This window comes from Chiloscyllium plagiosum, unplaced genomic scaffold (assembly GCF_037043375.1).
Source record: "Chiloscyllium plagiosum isolate Xiang-an unplaced genomic scaffold, Cpla_swu_hap1 HiC_scaffold_4, whole genome shotgun sequence".
In the NCBI taxonomy this organism is placed as follows: domain Eukaryota; kingdom Metazoa; phylum Chordata; class Chondrichthyes; order Orectolobiformes; family Hemiscylliidae; genus Chiloscyllium; species Chiloscyllium plagiosum.
This window is the reverse complement of record NW_028270142.1, coordinates 26053141-26073044: the sequence shown is the minus strand read 5'-3', so window position 1 is coordinate 26073044 and position 19904 is coordinate 26053141. Positions and strand designations below refer to the sequence as shown.

Below are 19904 nucleotides of genomic sequence, written 5' to 3'. Positions count from 1 at the left end.
GATCTCCAAACAGTACGTTGTGATGGACAGATAGCCTCCCTCCTATTTTGCTGTTTACCGACCACGCAATTTTCGGCGGAGAGAATTCATGTGACCCCCCCCCCCCAACCGTAGCACCTAATTTCCGGGCGATACATCAATTGTATCTGCCTCTTCTTTGCGGCTTGAGACACGGCGTGTTGGCAATATCGATCCGCAGAGTGTATGAATTTTAAACATTTCTCTTTCTGACGTTGCCGCTTACAAGTTAAATGTTTAATTACACGCCATTATTCGTGTTCTCCCCATCTACCATCACTCTCTCCTCCCCCCCTCTTATTTCTTTTGGGGGGGGGGATATTCTCTAAGAGTTGGCTGGCTACCAGCAGTGGGTATTTTCTCGCGCTCTCTCTCTCCCTCTTTAGTGTACTTTCGGATTTAGACAGCCAAGGCAAGTGGGAAGGAGCCTGGAGTTTGTGCCCCCGTTGGTTGAGATGGTTGAGTCCTCGTTCAAGGTTGCTGTGGTATCCCAGAAACACATTCACTCGCAGTAGTGTTCGGGTGCCGCGGACCAAGAAGCAAAAGCTGGTCGGCGACACACACGCTACACACATCAGACACAGCCAGATTAGCACCAGGATGAAATCGACCTGCAAAATACAGGGGGTTTCGACTGAAGGCTCGCTGACATCCGTTTCTCGAGCGGGATGCTGTAAATGCTGCAGGCACGGACTCTCTTTCCTCGGGAAGGCGATGGGCTCGAAAAGTGGAGTTATATTTTCCTACCTTGTCTTTTTATTTACCATCACATGTGTGGAAGGTAGGTTTTGGCTTATCCCACCCCCCACCCTCAATATCTTAGCCCTCAAGCACAAGAGGTACAAGAGAACCACCTGCACGGAATAATAAGGGAAAATAGAAGGGTTGCAGAGCGATTGGTCTTATTTGAGATGCCGGGAAACTGACAGAATGCATTGGACTTGCCGGGTTGGCGTTCAATGCAGTAATCGAGCTTAGGCTCAATAAATATTCTTGCAGAATGCTCAATAGGATACGTGAGTTGCCTGATATATCCCTTAACTGTTTGAATTTCGTGCAGTCGGTGATCATAATCCGGCTAAGATGGGTTGAGAAGAACGCTCGGGGATTTCCTGGGTTAAAATGTTTAATGACCGTTTACAGTGGAGCTGCTTAATTTGCACCGTTTAATTACTGACGCGTGTGTGACATCCAATTTGGGAACTGGCGAAAAGGGGCTGCTGAGCTTTCGGTCACATTTTGTTTTCGCACAATGCTCCACTTTTAAGGTCGAAAGATGCAGCCGGAGATGCTGTAGGTGTTTTATGCACGGGGGCTGTCTTATAGCAATCGAACAGGATTCGTATACAGTGCTTAAACCTTATTAATGAGACGTCTTCAGATCTCCTTTCAGCCCGTCGAGCGGGACTGATACAAGCGTAAGGTGTCATGTGTTAATGGAACAAGATGAGAAATCACTGAATGGAGTCTTATAAAGTCTAGTGCTGAAACACAGACTGTGCTCTGGGGAGTTAGTTGCTCAGTATACATGTGCATGTTCCAGAGATTGAAATCTGCTCCGTTTAACGTCCCCACAGCTTATTTTTTTCTTCAAATTCGGATTTTGTTGTTACAACGTACAGAAAACGCCAGTTTTTTTTTCAAGAACGAGAAAACTTTGCTTCTTTCTAAATATTAATTTGCGAGGTCCCCCGTTCTAGATTTCATTCAGTTCCCATCCTTTAAAGTGGAAGCAACAGTGGCGGAAATGACAAATGGATCGCTCGGGTTTTTTTTATTGAGTTTCCTGCTGCACCGCAGAAATTCCGCTGTCTGTCTTTCTCCCCCCCCCAATTGTGTCTGGACATTCAGTAATTCCCGGGTCACTTTTCAGGTGTCATATAGCGTGGACCGATTCGAGGCTTTTTTTTATATTAAAAAGGCACGTTTTCCTTTGCTTGGGGTCGATTCTTTCTTTCCCCCTCTCTCTCTCCCCTGGCACAAGGGGCATCGGCTTGAATTGGATTCAAGTTGCTTCTGTATATAAAGCGAGTTATTGTCAGCCCTGCAGCTGGCTCTCGCAATGAATAAAAGCAGCATCTTCGCCTTTCATTGGCGATCCGCGTTTCAGCCTGGCGCTTGGGAACCGGGGAGGATAGGTGGATGGCGACGTGGGCAGTTTATGAAATTATTGCAGCACATTCCGACATAACGTTCTGCATATTCACCAGATTGGGACTGAACTTTCAGATCCATAGTTTTATTATGGATCAAGGGGAGGGAGGGGTGGCCCTGCTGTCTCCCATTCAGAACGACCGTATTCTGTGTAATCAATGTTATGTATTGGACTTTGTAATTGGAAATGTTAGATGGGATGAATGCATATTGGAGGCTTGACGTGTGAAATTCCATGCGCGAGGTTTCAATTACTTGTTTCAGGTGAAAGAAATCTGCAATGATGCAACTACATACCACACTTTTCAAGCCGCAAGTTAAGCATTTGAGCATAATCAGCCGTTGATGGAGATGTGTATGTCTAGTGGTGTGTGAGCCTGAGGCAGGGACAGGATTACACTGGAACACGCTTACTTGTGTAGAGAAAAGTGAATCTGCATGGCGACAGAATTAAAACAAAGATGTTAACACTTCGCTAACGTTCTTGGGGATTGTCAGGGGAGCCTGATCGCCCGCCATTTCGAGTGTAACTGACGACGACCCCTTATCGCTTTGAGGCAAGGACTGGTGTGACATTATTCTCGCACACCCCCTTCTAAGTTTGGCGTGGTGGAAGAAGCTGTGTACTGTATGGGCTGTTCGCTCGGAGGCGGCATCCCTGAGACCTGAACCACGCTCTCGCCCCGGGTGACTCAGGGTCGCCTCCGATGAACAATCACTGACCGTCCACCTCGTGTGCCGCTTCCAGCAGAGTGCTTTCTGTCTGCAGCCAGCTCTGACAGCACTCAAGCATGGAATCTACCCGGGATTCAGTCCGCCTTGAACATTAATGTTGCAGTTTGGAGGAAAGTTGATGCAGGGTCAGTTTCCATCAGACACTGGTTGGGAGTGGATTGCTCCATGCCGTTCCTCTTAAGTCACACACTCCCTGGAATGATTTGAAGTTTGTGACCTTCTGACTTATTTCCTCCTCCACCACCACCCCCCTCATTAGGTCGCGGCTCTTTCACACATGTACACAGCCCCAGTCATGACACTCACCAACATCGACACAAACTCCAACCACACATACAAACCCACGCACATGCAATTTCTGGGAAGGGCCGCCCTGCACCTTACGTCTAATGGTTACAAAGCACAGGTGCAAACTTTCATAGCTCCAGCTGACATGAAAATGTTTCCAATTAAAACCATAAATCACAAAACCATGGATAAGTGCATCTATGCAGATAGCCATTGGTAAGGCCAATTAGAAGGGGTGCGTGGAGAAAATATGATTGCCATGCTGTAATTTGTATAACTGAAGTGTAAAACTGCGTTACTCTAGGCAGTAAAGGAGAAAAAAAATTAGATTTCTGTGATCCTGGGTGTGGTGTGTTGGGAATTCACCGTCTAAGGTTATTCCCGTATAGTGAATATAGTCGGGGTTAGCAACTTGCGGCCACTGTTTTAGACAAAGTTTCGAAGCTTGGGGATTCCATTCAGGTATAGCAGGATATGTGTGTGCTCCTGCCATGACCATTCTCTGTCCTCAGTTCTGTTCACTAATGCGATCATGGCGTTTGCATAATTTCATATTTTCGCCTCTCCAGTCAGGTTCGGAACTCCAGCTTTATTATTTTTTCCTCTGAACAGCTCAACGGCTTTTTTTTTAAATGTAGCACGTCAAATCAGCTTTGCATGTAACCTGTTCGAATAAATCTCCACCATGAACTGGGCATTCCTGGAGACTGGGCACTGCGTTTGCCACCGTGAGAAGTGTTTTGGACGGTTCCAGTGAGAGTTGAGAAGTTTTGTTTTATTTTGACAGTCAAACGCACGGGGGGGGGGGGGGGGGGGGGGGCTGCGTCCCGTATTATTGCGCAATACTTGAGGTCTCCAATTGATTTCCACCAGCACCTCCACTTTGAAAATTGGATTGATAACTTCGACAAATGCTTTACCCACAAACCAAACCCCCCCACCTCCCCTTCCCCGGGACGAGAGGGATCTATAAAGGGAGAGGGTGGTGGGAAACATTGGCTCCAGCGGGAGAGGTATTATCCTCACCCTGGGCAACAGGAGCATATCCTCTGATGACAGGGTTAACATATCCAGCTGTTGGTGGCCGGGTTCAAATCACCGGGCAGCTCCCAGCCCACTGCAGTCATTAGCACTCTAACCAAAAGATTCAAGATCTGTCTTCTCGTCATCGTGGCGAATGCTGTGTTATTTTTCTCTCTAAAGCAGTCAGCTGCAAGCTACAAAACTGCCCACCCTCCCCCTTTTATTTCACAATTCATCACAACACCTTTTTATTTCACAACCGTTCACTTTCCGGTACCTCGGCTGAGTTCAGCAGTTCGCCTGGCGAATCTCTGTGGAACAAGTCTATGTGCAGACGGAAGGGGGAGGGGAGAGAGAGAGAGACAAGCATACCGAGGAGGATACTTGCATGCACTGTATACCAGTGATTCTCGTTAATAGCGTACAGCTTCCACCATCTCCAACAGTATGGGCATCTGGAGTCTATCACAGCGCCTTCCTATTACCATTTAATCTCCTGAAATCAGACCTTCCGCCATTGCAATCGTTTCTCTGTATCATAAACATGCCCTACAGTCTGGTGGGTGTGCTGGATGGGAGACAAGCCTGAAAGGAGTCATGTTTGTTTGTTTGTGTGTGGAGAGAAAGAGGACTGGGAAGTTTGACAATCTCGTGAGTACCCTACAATGTTATTCAACGCTATATCCGAAATCACATGCAACAATGGAGAAATTGCTTGTATATGGATGACAGTTTACTGGTAGATGATCGACAAATACACACTATATATCGCATCCCAGGTTTTGCTTTAAAAAATACACTTTTAGGTCAAATCAATCATTAGAAAACAGTGGCATAATTGCTCTTTTCAAATCGCCTGAATTTGTATTTACACTCTATCCCTCACAACCCCGTCTTCCAGCAATAATTCTCTATCTGCTTTCACGGTAAACACTGGCTCAACGGTGTTTTCTTTTAAAAAGAAAATCCTGAAGGTTTCCTTGACAAACGTTTTTGTTTTCATGTTGTTCTGGAATTTTGTGTGAATAATTAATTTTCCAAAGTTGCCCTGGAGCTGAACACATGTAAATGGTTGAAATGGACAAGGAGACAGTGAGGTCTGCAGATGTTGGAGATCAGAGTCGAGGGTGTGTTGCTGGAAAAGCACAGCCGGTCAGGCAGCATCCGAGGAGCAGGAGAATCGACGTTTCGAGTGGGAGCCTTTCATCAGGTGAAGGCCCGAAACGTCGATTTTCCTGCTCCTCGGATGCTGCCTGACCTGCTGTGCTTTTCCAGCAACATACTTTCGACATGTAAATAGTTGACGATCAGGTATTTTTCGTGTTATTCTCTTAGGTTGCATCTTTTGAAAACCCTTCCCAGTGTACTCAGTCCTTTCTTCCTAATAAAGTGGACCCAACTGCTATGCTTTAAAAGTATAATACACCACTCCACCGAATGGAGCAAATATTACCGCTTTACCTTTTGGTACAAATGATTGTTTAGGGAACATACATATTTTTGGTTCAAAGGAAAACAGACTTGGTCCGGTATTTGACCTTTTGGGATCCCAGAACCGTTCAAATCGCTTCATATCTACTTAGTACGAATAAGAGATCTCAATGTTGGCCTCCGTTCCTGTCCTCTCCAGCTGATGGGACAAACCTACAGATCTGAAAATGTGTTGCTGGAAAAGCGCAGCAGGTCAGACAGCATCCAAGGAACAAGAGAATCATAAGCAGTCCTCACTTCTCCTTGAAGATTGAAACCTACAGATCTGACAAGTTCAATGTCTTTCAATGAGGGGCTGCCTGACGATATTTACTTCGGGTCAGGCAGCATCCATGGAGAGAGAGGGCAAGCTAGTGTTTTGAGTTGAGATACTTCTTCTCATCTCGACTCGAAACTTTAGCTTGCTTGCTCACACTGGATACTGCCTGACCCGCTGTGATCTCCAGCATTTATTTGATTTCAATATAGCTTCCAGCATCTGCAGTAATTTGCTCCCATAAGTAGGTCCTTCAGCTGGGAATGAAAATGAGGGAATTAGTTATCTATTTTCCTTTTTTCTTCCTTTCCAACCTGCTTCCTTGCTATCTTCAAGCTATACTTCAACTGGACCCGTGAGGATAAACGAGTTACATTGTAATCCATGGTTGACTTATTGATGGTCTAAATTGCAACTCAAAGAGCCTATTATTACTGCTACCAGCCGTGATCATTACTTATAACTGTAAATCCAGTCTCTCTCCATGCACTACAGACATTAGAGTCAGACTAATCAAAATGAATTACATCTTAACATAAAATATTCATGGTTAAGGAATGTTTGTTACGATTTATACAGATAGTGGTTGATTTTGAATGCATATGTTTTTTTAATGTCTCACTATATCTTGATAGGGAGGGGCTAGTGAATTTAATGGAGCTTGTGCAGTTGGCAACAGTGGCATTGGGCTGGAGCTGTAATTTCAAATTCCCAGTGGTTAAGATTCTGAGATTAAGCCAGCAGCAAGTTTGAGGCAGGCCAGGCCTTGTGTCCTTTAGTAGGTTCCAACTTGCAAACATTTGCATGCCCAGAATACTTACTAACATAACATTTTAAAATTACATAGCTTCAAGATGAAGTCATACAAGAATCCTCATGGCACCCAATTCAGGTCAATTTATAAGCAGTGGATAACAGTTAATGTGATACTTTTCAGTCTGAAGTCAACTGTTTTCCTCATTGAACTCCATGGCACAAAGAGGGAAGCAGGAGATTGGCAACTTGCATGGAGGCTCAGGAATAGCACTGGTGATTCAGGAGTGTGGGCATGGAAGAGTGGAAGAAGGAAGGACCTGGCATCTTGTATATATTTAGGGGTAATGGGAACAGTTGATCAAAGGGAAGGAAATAAGAGACCTAAGGGGTTGTATCAGTCCTGCCCAGTGCAAGGTGCAGTCTGGCAAAATCATTACAGGGCTTTGAGTTCACCTACAACATTTCAATTATCCCCCCCTGAGATTTCTCTCTATAAACTTGACACTGTGTTGAGGGGAACGGCAGATGATCTGGCAAGTTTAGCCATGTCTCACAGGATGAGGAATACAGCAGTGGTTGCTAACATGAACACTCAATAAAGAGCAAATACAGAAATACGGCATTATTTCTTCTACCATTAATAAAAAGTCTCCAATTCCCCTTAAATGCGTGCCAACCCTAGGCATGTCAGTACATTTAGCTCGCTGACTAAACTTGTCTTAACATATATCGATGATGCACACACATGTTCAACAAAGAACAAGGGAATAGGGCCTAAAGGGAATAGGCCATTCATCCCTTTACACCTGCTCTGCCATTTATGAGGATCATAGCTGATCTGATTGTAATCTCAGATCGACATCCCTGCATCTCCACCTCTGCTTTGAAAGTAGTAAAAGATGTGGCTGTCCCACCTTTTCAGCAAGAAAAGTTGAAAAGACTAACAACTAACAATCTTGTATTCTGTATGAAAATGGATTAATTATGTAAGGAGTCTATATTGGGTGTTGTTCTTTGAGGAAACAAATGTGCATGATCCCTGTTTTTCTCTGTTTTCAATGGATGACCCCCTTATTTTTAAAACAAGGTCAAGATTGTCCCATTAGTAGGAACATCCTCTTCACACCCACCTGTACAAACGTTATATACAATTCACATATGAAAAAAATAAAGCCAATGTAATGTGAAATATTTAGAAGTGAAATTTAAATTTGTAAAAAATCTGTTCCCTTTATGATTCCAATAAGTATTACATTAACGATAAAAGTATTGCATGGGAAAGTTAGCATCATTGTAAGCTTATGGCAGGTTCACCACTAAAATGTCCTTCTGCCACATGGTTGTATGTGTCTCTTGTCCATGGTGTTGACATTTAAAATTTTAATTTCAAATATTTGGGAACCATTAATAAGCAAGAGAGTATGAGAGGTGCCAATTCCATGTTCTGCCTTTAGAAATGGTATGTCACAGTCATAATTTCTGTTCATTGGTGCATCCACCAACTCCCTATAGGAATAAATATATTTGGAACCATATTTATAAATATTTATCTGCATCCATAATTTCCTCCATGACCCCATCCTATTCTATATCTGTAGTTTTTCCATTAGCGTACTGGTGGATGTTGGTGATTCATTAAACTATCTCTGGTTGCCTGTTCCATTGCCTTCCTTTCATTACTTTCAATGGCAGAAGCTTTAATTATCTGAACCTCACTGTTTGGAACCTCTCCCCCATTCTCCCATACCCCTTTATTTCCTGCTAACTTTCTTCTGAAAGCATAAACCTTTGAATCACCTTTTCAATAGCTAATGTGTCTGCTCCTAAATTTTGCAATTTTTTTGCTTTCATTGCACTTTTTAATCAATAAAATGAGGAAATACTTCTTCGTTATGAATTTAGTTAATGATAAAGTCAAGTAAAGCTTGGAGAAGGAAATTGGCAGCAGTTTAGCATTAGGATTAGAATGTTGGTGTGGGGAACTGACAGAAATATTTAGGACTGGAGAAAATGTTTTATATTGCTGGAATGTATATCAAAGGAACTATATTGCATTTTCTATTGCATTTCTGTCTTAGAACAGTAATAATAAGCTATTAGAATTTAATTAAAATCGTCCAGTGACAGCATGACAATATGTGTCTTCAAAACAACATGAGCTAAAACTCTATAGAAATAAATATTATCAAATGGATCCTCGGGCTGAAATGAAGGTATAATATTCACTGTAAGAGAGTTACAGTGAAAATTATTATCATTTCAATAGGCTCAAATCCTGTCTTAAACTGTTGCGAATTTCAAAATCCACCTTTGGCAAGATTTGCAAAAGCTCAGCAGCTTATTATGTGTCATGGAGTCATAATCATAGAGATGTACAGTGTGGAATCAGTTCAACTCATCCATGCTGACCAGATATCCTCCACTAATCTAGTTCTATTTGCCAGAATTTGCCCCATATCTCTCTAAACCCTTTCTATTCATGCACTTTTATATATTTTAGCAAATTAAGAAATATTACCATTGACAGCAATAAATTTCTGATTGTAAGTTTTAAAAGCGATTCATACAAAATCATTGTCCGTTGTAATTTGCTATATTTGGTATATAGTATTTTGATAATTTGGCAAACTAGATTATGATAAACACAGCAAATTTCAACAGATGGCAAATGCTAGAATGTGAGATTATATGAGATTTCATTTGACATGTTCTACTTTATGAAGCATTGAATACTTTGCTATACGTGTATTTTGACATACCTGCCTCATGTCACAATTTACAGTGTCTGGAATTATCACCATGGCTAAAATGTGTTTAGGTCTTATATCTGTGGCATTTTGTTCATAAATATTATAATATTGAGATGGTATCCTATTTTAATCACTTTTAGGTGTAAAATATCTTAGCTGAAAAGATAGCATTATCACTCAGACAATGGTTCTAATGTGAGTTATAGGATCACATGATGGTAATTTGGAAGTGTCTACAGTGTACACACAATAAAAAACCGAAAGAACTGCGGATGCTTTAAATCAGAAACAAAAACAGAATTTGCTGCAGTCTGTCCAACTGTTCTTCTCTCTTTTTGAGTTCTATCCCTACATATAGTTTACTCCTTAACCCCACCACCACCACCCCCCCCCCCCCCCCCCCCCCCACCCTATCATCTACATGTAAACCTACATTTTCCTAGCAACCATCAAATCTGAGGAAGGGTCGCCAGACCTGAAATGTTAACTTTGGTTTCCCTTCACAGATGCTGCCAGACTTGCTGAGGTTTATCAGCAACTTCTGTTTTTGTATATGCCACATAGTGTAGCTGACATAAATGATATGCAGGAAATTATCCTTCCTTTGCTAGTAGAAAACAAAACTACATGGAACTCAGTTTTGCAGGTTTTTCTATACAGTAAAGCAAAATTTGTGCATGAATAACATTTGTGCACTCCAAGGTAGATAATCATATTATTATACTTAATATACAAAAGCTTTAACATGTTTGTACTAATTTTTTCATGTGTTTATCTTTATTTACATATCCTTAATCTTGTTTTTTTAAAGCTCTTAAAAGTTGTATAACACATGATAGAAGGAGTGCATTAACCATATAAATATGAGCATTAATTGATTGAAATTCATATTCTTGTTTTTATTCTTAGGTTTTAATGGGAATCCTTCTGGATTTTAAAAAAAAAACCTGCAGTTCCCATTGAGGGGTAGCTGGGAAGAAAGTTATACAACTAAAATTATGCACACTGAATTTAGAAGTAGTGCAGTTGTTTGAGAGATATATAATATTCTGCATATTTCATGCCAAAAGGGCTAATTCTAACTTTTGTTTCATTTTTAACCAAATTATGTAATAATATAGGAAAGTCAGTGTTAATTTGGAGTAATCTAATTTCAACATTCTGTCTTTAAAATGGAGTCAAACGTCACATGGATTTCTGATTATTGGTAGAGATTTTGAGTGTGAGGTTGGAGCAGTGGGATAAGAAAATGATAGTAGGTTGGCCATTTCTCCCTTAGAGCTCATGACCTTATTGGGTCTGAGCTCCCAATTTGAGAAGCCCTCTTTTAGCCAATTAGGTTTATTCATAACTATTTTGCAGTTATGCTTTCTGTTTTTTAATTCTTCACAAAAGTGGAAATATTGGGCAACATTTACTTGGAAAGCATCTAATCCAGGGAGTGATTGAATTCTGGAGGCACTTGGCAGGTGGAAGCAAATTACCAGGTTGCCACTGGTTCTTCTGTTAAATTGAGGATGACAGCTCACTTCTGCAGAGCTTTTAGGCAGAGCAATGGTTGCCAGTTATGGAGGGTAACGTGAATTTCAGAGCATCAACAAATTAGCCGTGAGTTTATTGGATGCTAGAGGAGGCTCGGGCTGAAATGGTCCCCTTCTGCTCCTATTTGTAGCACCTTGTATGACAGGTATAGGAGTTGAGTAAATTCACAAGGAAACTAGATTGGAAATTGAGGGAAATAAATTTGTAGGTCTCCAGGGAGAGACTGGTGGATGGGTTTGATTTGTTTGGATTTCAAACAGTCAACATTGACTTGACAGATTCATTTTGAGCTGTAATAGAGGTATTTAATAGAGGTAATTGGGGTCTTGTCCAGCAACTGAGAGTGCCCTGTATCATCTTTATGGATGGGCTGACAGATGAAGTGACTTTCTTAACTGGATAGCGACAGGTTGTTTTGGAGATGAAGGGCCTGGGGATGAAAATACCCAGAGAGTATACTGGTCTAAGACCTACCGGTCAATGAAAGGCCAGCAGCTGTATTGAACAGAAGTGTCACTGGGGAGTCAATGACTATTTCCAGTACAATAATCACTATTGCCCTAGAATCATCACCTGTTGCAGGTGATTTGATGGTGGAAGGGCAGAATGGAGAGTCAAGAGGGTGTTTGCAACAAGAGCAGTGGGTGACATTCAGTGCATTCCCAATTCCTGACACTGAGTCCCTTCATCAGATAGTGACCAAGGAAGAGACCATGAGTAATCCTGCATGGGTTTGTTTATCATCCTCCCCCATATAGTGAAATCCTCCCACCATTCCATTGGTTTAACAAGAAGCAGTGGAACAAGGCCTGTAAATGAAGATTAATTGTCCCCTTAAGGGCCTAAAATACTGGTGAGATGGAATGCCATCCTATCACACACTGGAGTGGGAAGGTGAATGGCTTCTCACCAACATGATTAAAAGCTTGCCATCGCCAAAATTAGCATGGGGAAAAGCATTAATTTTGGATGTATCATCTAATGATATTATGACTCAGTTGCTAGTTGTGCAGATAGATAAAATTAAAATGATTCCATTCTTTTTATTAAAGATTATAAGAATATGGTAACAATATTAAATGGGACAAATAGTGTTGTATTGTTTGTCCATACTCTATTAATTATTGAAGGTCTTTTGGTCTGTATCTCTAGGCCAGAATGTTCAATTCCCATGTGTAGGTGTGTCATAGTAGTTCAATTAAAATAATTTTACTATTAATCATTAATTAGCTGTTGTCTGCTTTTATTTGGTGACATCAATCCAAACGTTATATTGAGTATTGAACAGGATTACCTTTAAAATTTATTTCCATTTCCTGATATACCACTATTAGAATTGAAAAATTCCTCCATACTAACAATTTAATAATTTTTATTGGGTATGGTCAAAGCTACTACTCATCAATATTGGATGGGTATTTATACTAAGCAATCAACTGCTTTTTCTAAATGAATTAATTTTCTACACTTAATTTATATTATAAAGAAACAGTTGCTGAGGATAGGGATGAATTTTCATCTTCAGTTCAACTAGTACATTCAGAAATTTGCTCATTATGAACATGTCAGATATTTAACTGTATATCCAAAACTGTATGTTTTCAAGTGTGTATTGAATATGAAAATCTACTCCAAGGTGGTTTATTGGGTAAATTATGCTGTGATTTTATCTTTATGATACACCTTGTAGTGTATCATAATGAGGTCAGCCACCCTGGATTATATAGAATATGAGTTCCCTGATTGGGACTGTTAATCTTTTCCAATCAGGGAGCCCTGGCTGACAGATATAAACAGGAGTGTCAAAGTTTCTATTCACTATGAGAGCTGGCTTTGAGGGAGTGGATCAGTGTCAAGGACTGTCCATGTGTAAGTAAAGGATGACTTGGTGATGTTATACTAGCCTTTATGAAGTTATTTCATATCGCAAACCTTTGAGTTTTATTTCTTTTCCCTGGATGCTGAAGACCCTGATATGTGTTTGGTGTTTTAATCCCCAGTATACGTAAGTGCAAAGTGATTGACATAGACATACAACTCAGAAATTCTACCAATAGTTGATGTGGGAAGGAGAAAAAATTTGCATCAATGCAATTGGTAGTGAACTACTAAGTTTTTAATAATGCCACATGTTTGGAACAAAACTGACAAGGGTTTTATTTTCCACAAACATTCAATCCCTTCACTCAATAGCAACAGTTTGTACTATTGGCAGAAAATTTCCAAAGATCCTTAGATAGCACCTTCCAAACTGATGACTACTTCCAATTAGAAGAACAAGGGCAGCAGATACATGGGAACACCACCACCTGCAAGTTCCCCTCCTTACCACTCACCATTCGGACTTGGAAATATATTACTGTTCTTTCATTGTTGTTGGGTCAAAATCCTGGAATCCCCTCCCTAACAGTATTGTGGGTTTAACTACACCGCATAGACTGCAGCAATTCAAAAAGACAGCTCACTTCCACTTTCTCAATGTCAACTAAGGCCTTGCAATAATTCTGAAGCCTCTCAAATGATTTTTTAAAATTACCTTTTTTAAATTGCAAGTGTTTTATACTGACTTTCATTCAAAAATGGTAAAACATTTCTCTTTTCTGAGACTGAGATGTTGTACATAGGGCATGAAAAACATCAGAAAGAAATCACTATTGTCATGACTGAAAACAAAATAGCAGCAGTGCATGAATGAAATGAACACAGTTGCACAGATTAAATGGCATTAACCTGTAATTTTGTCTGAAAGACGTTGAATATTTGGGTAGGCAATTCTGTGAATGGTAATCCATTATGTCAGTTGACTGCCCATTTAGTGTCTGCCCAATTATTCCTACAGGAAAGTAGAAACAGCCTAAAATGAACAAGTATATTTAAATGATTTGTTAATAATTTTGTGTCATCATGCAATCCTTTCCCCATCATTTCCTTTTCAATTCCTCTTGATCCTAATTATGCACTATGACATACCAGAAAAAAGGCACATTTAAAAAGCCCAACAGGCACTTGGTAAAGATCTTCAGAAGATTTTAATGGTTCTTTTTATGTTTCTGATTCTGTGTTCTTGATTGCACTTGACCACCTACATCTGTGCCATTTGCTGTGTTGCTGTCATTTTCTCTCTCATCCAGCTCCGGCAGAGAATACAATGAATTTGCTGCTGCGGATTCCCCTGTACACTGTTGTAGGGGGAGAAAGGGAAGTGGTCAAATGGACTGAGGCTGGTCAGGAGCTGAATAGCTGCCACCAATCAGCATTCACTGTGCGTGCTATAAAAATCAGAATGGTCAGACCTTCAGTTGCCATGTCTTTAAGAAGCTAATACCTCAGTGGTGAAGCCACCAATCAGTAATAGCACTTCTGCAATTTGCCTCTTCTGCAGACAGCACACCATTAGTGACTGCAAAGATTCTAGCTATCCTGTGTTCCTGTGCTTTGGGTAATTTTGAGCTTTCACAAGGGATATCATTAACATCAACCAACAGCTGTGCACAGATGCAAACAAGTCAGAAATGTAATGATTGCTCGAACAAACTTCTTTTATTCAACCACCCTCTCCAGTGCTACTAATGTGAATCAAAACAGACCTAATAGTACCAATGAGATCGATAAAGTCTTGTGATATAATTAGCTGTATTCCAACTTCAAGCACTTAACAGATTGAAAGAGACAGTCATCTCTATTCTGAAGTGTGCTACATCGCAAGACTCTATGGTAGAAGCTTAACATTGATGAAAGGAAGACAGATTGCACTCTAGGACCCCAACCAAGTTCACCACCATCTGACCTCAGAAAGTATCCTTGGAGTTGTTGGGAATAGTTACAGTGCTACAACTAAACCATCCAATAGGATGCTACAGATCTGGTTGATAGGAGGATTATGGACATCAGTCTGTCATGCCAACATAACTAAAACAAACAAAAGCAGAAAACCTGCCATTTACTGCATCATGTTCAACACTGTCCTCAGTACCTGTGCAAGGCTCTTCTTTGAATCACTGGACCTGTCAGTTCTGGTCCACAGGTTCTTTAGCTGAAACAGATCAATTTAATTTGTCCAGTCAGCAAAACTTACTTTCTTTGGTTCTGTCCCAGCTTTTCTGGTTCTTTCATTCCCAAGCATGAGTCAATCTATTTCCTCCTGGCGCACAATCTCCCTGAAATCAGGCATGTCTTTGAGCTGTTACTTGGGACAGAGAATGTGAGTGATAGCATGTATTCTGTGGTGCAGCTAGAGTCAGGCACACCAGCTTGGCCTGCTTTCTGAAGAAGGAATAGACATAATAGCATGGTTTCCTTGCAAATCAGGTTGACATTTACATTTCAATATATGGAGTGACATGTGGGTTTCACAATCTGGTTCACTGGCAGTTAATGCAGGGTGCAATAATTTGACAAGCATAATGTTACAATGAACCCACAGCTGACAGATGCCCTATTACTTTGTTATCTTCTATATTCACTATAGCTGCTTCACTCTTAGTTACTGAGAGGTCACAGGCTGCTGATCTCTTCCAGCTATTATGGGCTATATTTTCCTTGAAGCAAGAATGACAAAACATGTAAATGCTTTTTTTTTGTTCCTACAGAAGCAGTAAGACCCAGCTATCAGCTTTTGGACAATAACTGTTGGGCTGAAAGACTGCAGCAGCAAGCAGTTGTATTCTTTGTGACACATTTACGGGATGAATGTATCATCATGTATGCACAATGCATGAGTAGAGGAACATGCCCAGGTGAAGGCTGGGGTATCAGGGACACATGTCGTCATTGGTGATAAATTAGTTGAGAATTTTAACACATTAGTGGTGAAGTGCATTTATGTTTTAAGCGCAACTAGCACAGCTACTGCATTCATACATCTGGCCCCTCTTACCTTGTCTAACCTGGCTTGGCTGGTAAATCTTTTGCCACATTCAGTATGCTGATTGATTGAGTTAGCAGGCTCCTGCGACCAAAACTTCCAACTTATCAGCTGCTGCTGCTCATTTTTAGAAACTCACTTTTAAGTGGATTTCTTGCAGAGCCAAACCAACAAAGGACATCTCAGGGTCAGCAATGAGGACGGTTCCACAATCTAAAAGCGATTCTCACTGAATGTTTGTGTCCAGAAGTGCAATGATTTAATCCAAAGGGGACTTTGGCCACAACATAGGACCACCACTGAAAAAGGGGGAAGCTTGGAAGGCAATCTGCTGTGAACCCATGGCTATCAGATGCGGTCAGCTCACAAATTTCATGCTACCTTTACTGACGCAATTCCAGTGCGCATGAGTAGTAACTATGCAATGGCTGCATGGTGAAGTCATTAAGAGGCCAGAGTTTGAGTTGAAGATAGTCTGCTTGAGTTGAGTCTGAAAGGAGAGCTGCAATATGCTGCTAACTCCTTGTATGCAAACATTCACCTTCATGTGGCCAGCCTTGCTCCAGAATCTTGTGCACATGCTTCATACCCTCCTTGGAGACAAAGCTACACCATTTACTGTCAGAAACGAAAATAGATTGCTGGAAAAGCTCAGCAGGTCATAAATTTATGAATTCCCATTGGGCATTTTTTACTCTCCACATGTCTGAAGTTATCTATTTATTCAAATTTAACCGATTTAGGAAACTGCAATCAGGTGACCATAGCATAGATTATGGCCTGCCCTATAAACTCTCTGGGGGCAGTTGCTATTGAGAATATTAAGCCACTTAAGTTTTAAGCTCTTGGATTTATGTTGTGGACATACCACAGTGACTGCATCATCACCAATGAGTTTTCAAAAGAACTCTCAGGTGCGACTGTATATTTCACTAGTTTTACATTTTGCTGCGTCTTTTCAAAAAATTATGTTCTACCTATCAAGATGATTTACTAGGAGCAGCAAATTTAGTTTTACAATGGCATTTATTGTCACAATTGAGTAACCTAAAGATAAATAAGGTAGCCTGGAACATTGAATTTATTTCCATGCAATAAGAGAGATTTCTTTTTAATCTAGTAGAAAAGGTAAAGTCACCATATCTTTATGACACCAGAGGCTTGCTCTCTCATTTTTGAGAGACAACTGGTTTAACCTGAGGACTGTTACATCTCAGGCAAGAGGTGAGGTTGAGATAGAGTCATTCATGGTAATCTCAGCCAGTGCAGGAGTTGAAACCATACCCTGATTGGGTGGCACAGTAGCTCAGTGGTTAATACTGCTGCTTCACAGTACCAGGGAGCCAGTGCTGATTCCACCCTCAGGCAATTGTCTGTGTGGAGGTTGCATGTTCTTCCCATGTCTGTGTGGGTTTCCGCCGTACTCTGGATTCCTCCCACAGTCTAAAGATGTACAGTTTAGGTGAATTGGCCATGCTAAATTGCCCATAGTGTCCAGGGATGTCAAGCTGAGATGCAATAGCTATGGGAAATGCAAGGTTACAGGGGTAGGGTGGGGGTGGGTCTGGATGGGGTGCTGTTCAGAAGGTCAGTGTGGATGTCTTGGCCTGTTTCCTCACTGTAGGGATTCTATGGATTCATACTGTTTGAACCATGTTATTTCACAAACTAGCTGTCTAGCCAACTGAACTAAGTAGTAACACAAGTGAGAAAAGCAAACATAACAATAAGTCCTGAACTTAATTCAGGTATGTGTATTAAAGACGCATTTATACTGTTCATAAAGTACAGCATGGAGGCATGATCCTTTGGTCCAACTTGTTCATGCTGACCAGATATCCTAAATTAATCTAGTCCCATTTGCTAGTTCTTGGCCCATATCTCTCTCAATCCTTCCTATTCATATACCCATCTAGATACCTTTTAAATGTTGGAGTTGTATCATCACTTTCTCTGGCAGTTCATTCTATACATGCACCACCGTCTGTGTGAAAAGTTGCCCCTTTGAGGGGATGGGGAGCGGGGAGAGAGAGAGAAAGAGACCCCACACTGCTAACTGACACAGCTGTGAATCTACACAGTTGCTGCCTTTGCTGTTTGAATTCATGCATCACTGGGCATCGGAGTGTGTCAAGGAAAAGCTTAACAAACTGTGAAATTCACACCTGATCTTGGAGGAACCTGTTTGAGACAGGTCACAGCACAGAAACAGATAAGTGAATAGTTTTAAGTATAGACTTGCTGTAAAACTACAATAGTGTGTACAGTGGCTCTTCCTTGATTATATGTTTTATTAAAATACATCTCTTAAGCCGCAAGTATTAAGTTAGCCTGGAGCAGTGTTTTGTAGAGGAATAAGACAGTGCTATTTTCTGGGTCTGTAGATTGGAAGAAGCAAAAATGGCCTTTAGTAGAGTGATATGCTCTTGTCGGATGTGGGGGTTTAGGGAGAGTTTACGTGTTACTGAGGATTAAATCTGCAACAAATGCCATTGGTTGTGAATTCGATCATATAGAATGGATCAGTTGGAGCAACAGTTAGAGGCAATGAGGAATTTATAAGAGCAAGGGGGTGTAATGTATGATATTTATTGGAAAGGAGAAAAGCCGCAGATACAGTCACACAGATGGGTTAACTCCAGGAAAGTTGTGAGAGGTAGGCAGGTAGTACAGGAGTCTTCTGTGGCTATCTGCATGCACCTGAGTTGGAAGGGGACTAATATACAGGCAGGTAGATTTAAACTCATAAGGTTGGGGGTGTGGGAACAAGGAAATAGTGAGGAAAGATAGCAGTCTGAGACTGGTACAGCTAAAAAACGAAGCGAGTCAAAAGCCAAGGCAGGCAGGGACAAAGCAGAGAACAAAGTCGGACTGATAAATTAAACGGCATTTATTTCAATGTAAGAGGCCTAACAGGGAAGGCAGATGAACTCAGGGCATGGTTAGGAACATGTGTCTGGAAAATCATAGCAATTACAGAAACCTGGCTCAAGGATGGACAGGACTGGCAGCTTAATGTTCCAGGAAACAAATGCTACAGGAAGGACAGAAAGGGAGGAGGGGAAGTGGCGTTTTTGATAAGGGATAACATTACAGCTGTACTCAGGGACGATGTTTCTGGAAATACATCCAGGGAAGTTATTTGGGTGGAACTGAGAAATAAGAAAGGGATGATCACTTTATTGGGATTTTATTATAGACCACCTAATAGTCATTGGGAAATTGAAAAACAAATTTGTAAGGAAATTTCTTTATCTGTAAGAATAATAGGGTGATCATGGTCGGGGATTTTATCTTTTCAGATATAGACAGGGACTGCCATAGTGTTCAGGGTTTAGATAGAGAAGAATTTGTTAAGTGTGCAGAAGAAAGTTTGTTGAATCAGCATGGGGAAGGAGCAAAACGTGACCTACTCTTGGCAAATAAGGTAGGGGCAGGTGACTGAGGTATCAGCAGAGGAGCACTTTGGGGCCAGTGACCACAATACTATTAGTTTTAAAATAGTGATGGAAAAGGATAGACCAGATCTGAATTTGAAGTTCGAAAGTGGTGGAAGGCTAATTTTGACTGTATTAGGCAAGAATTTTCAAAAGCTGTTTGCAGGCATATGTTCGCAGGTAAAGGGATGGCTGGAAAATGGGAAGCCTTCAGAAATGAGATTACGAGAGTCCAGAGACAGTATATTCCTATTAGGGTGATGGTTGGTGTTGGGAATGCTAGATGAATTGAGAAATTGAGGGTTTGGTTAAGAAAAAGAAGGAAGCATATGCCAGGTATCGATAGGATAGATTGAGTGAATCCTTACAGTATAAAGGCAGTAGAAGTATACTGAAGAGGGAAATCAGGAGGGCAAAAAGGGGACATGAGATAGCTTTGGTCAATATGGTTAAGGAGCATCCAAAGGGTTTTTACAAATATGTTAAGGACAAAAAGATAACTAGGGAGAGATTGAGCCCCTTAAACATCAACAAGGTTGCCTATTTGTGGAGCTACAGGAGATGGGGGAGATACTAAATAAGTATTTTGC

At 41.0% G+C, this 19904-nt stretch overlaps 1 protein-coding gene across 3 annotated transcripts in view; it reads left to right on the top strand.

Annotated features, from left to right (window-relative positions):
* Window positions 1-583: 583 nt before the first annotated feature.
* Window positions 584-19904, top strand: part of csmd3b (CUB and Sushi multiple domains 3b) — a 1935846-nt gene continuing 1916525 nt past the window's right edge. For all 3 annotated transcript variants that reach the window (XM_087986040.1, XM_087986041.1, XM_087986039.1), the window contains exon 1: window positions 584-799. In XM_087986040.1, coding sequence (XP_087842166.1) covers window positions 619-799 — 181 coding nt within the window. In that variant the 5' untranslated portion in view covers window positions 584-618. The remainder of the gene's footprint in view (window positions 800-19904) is intronic.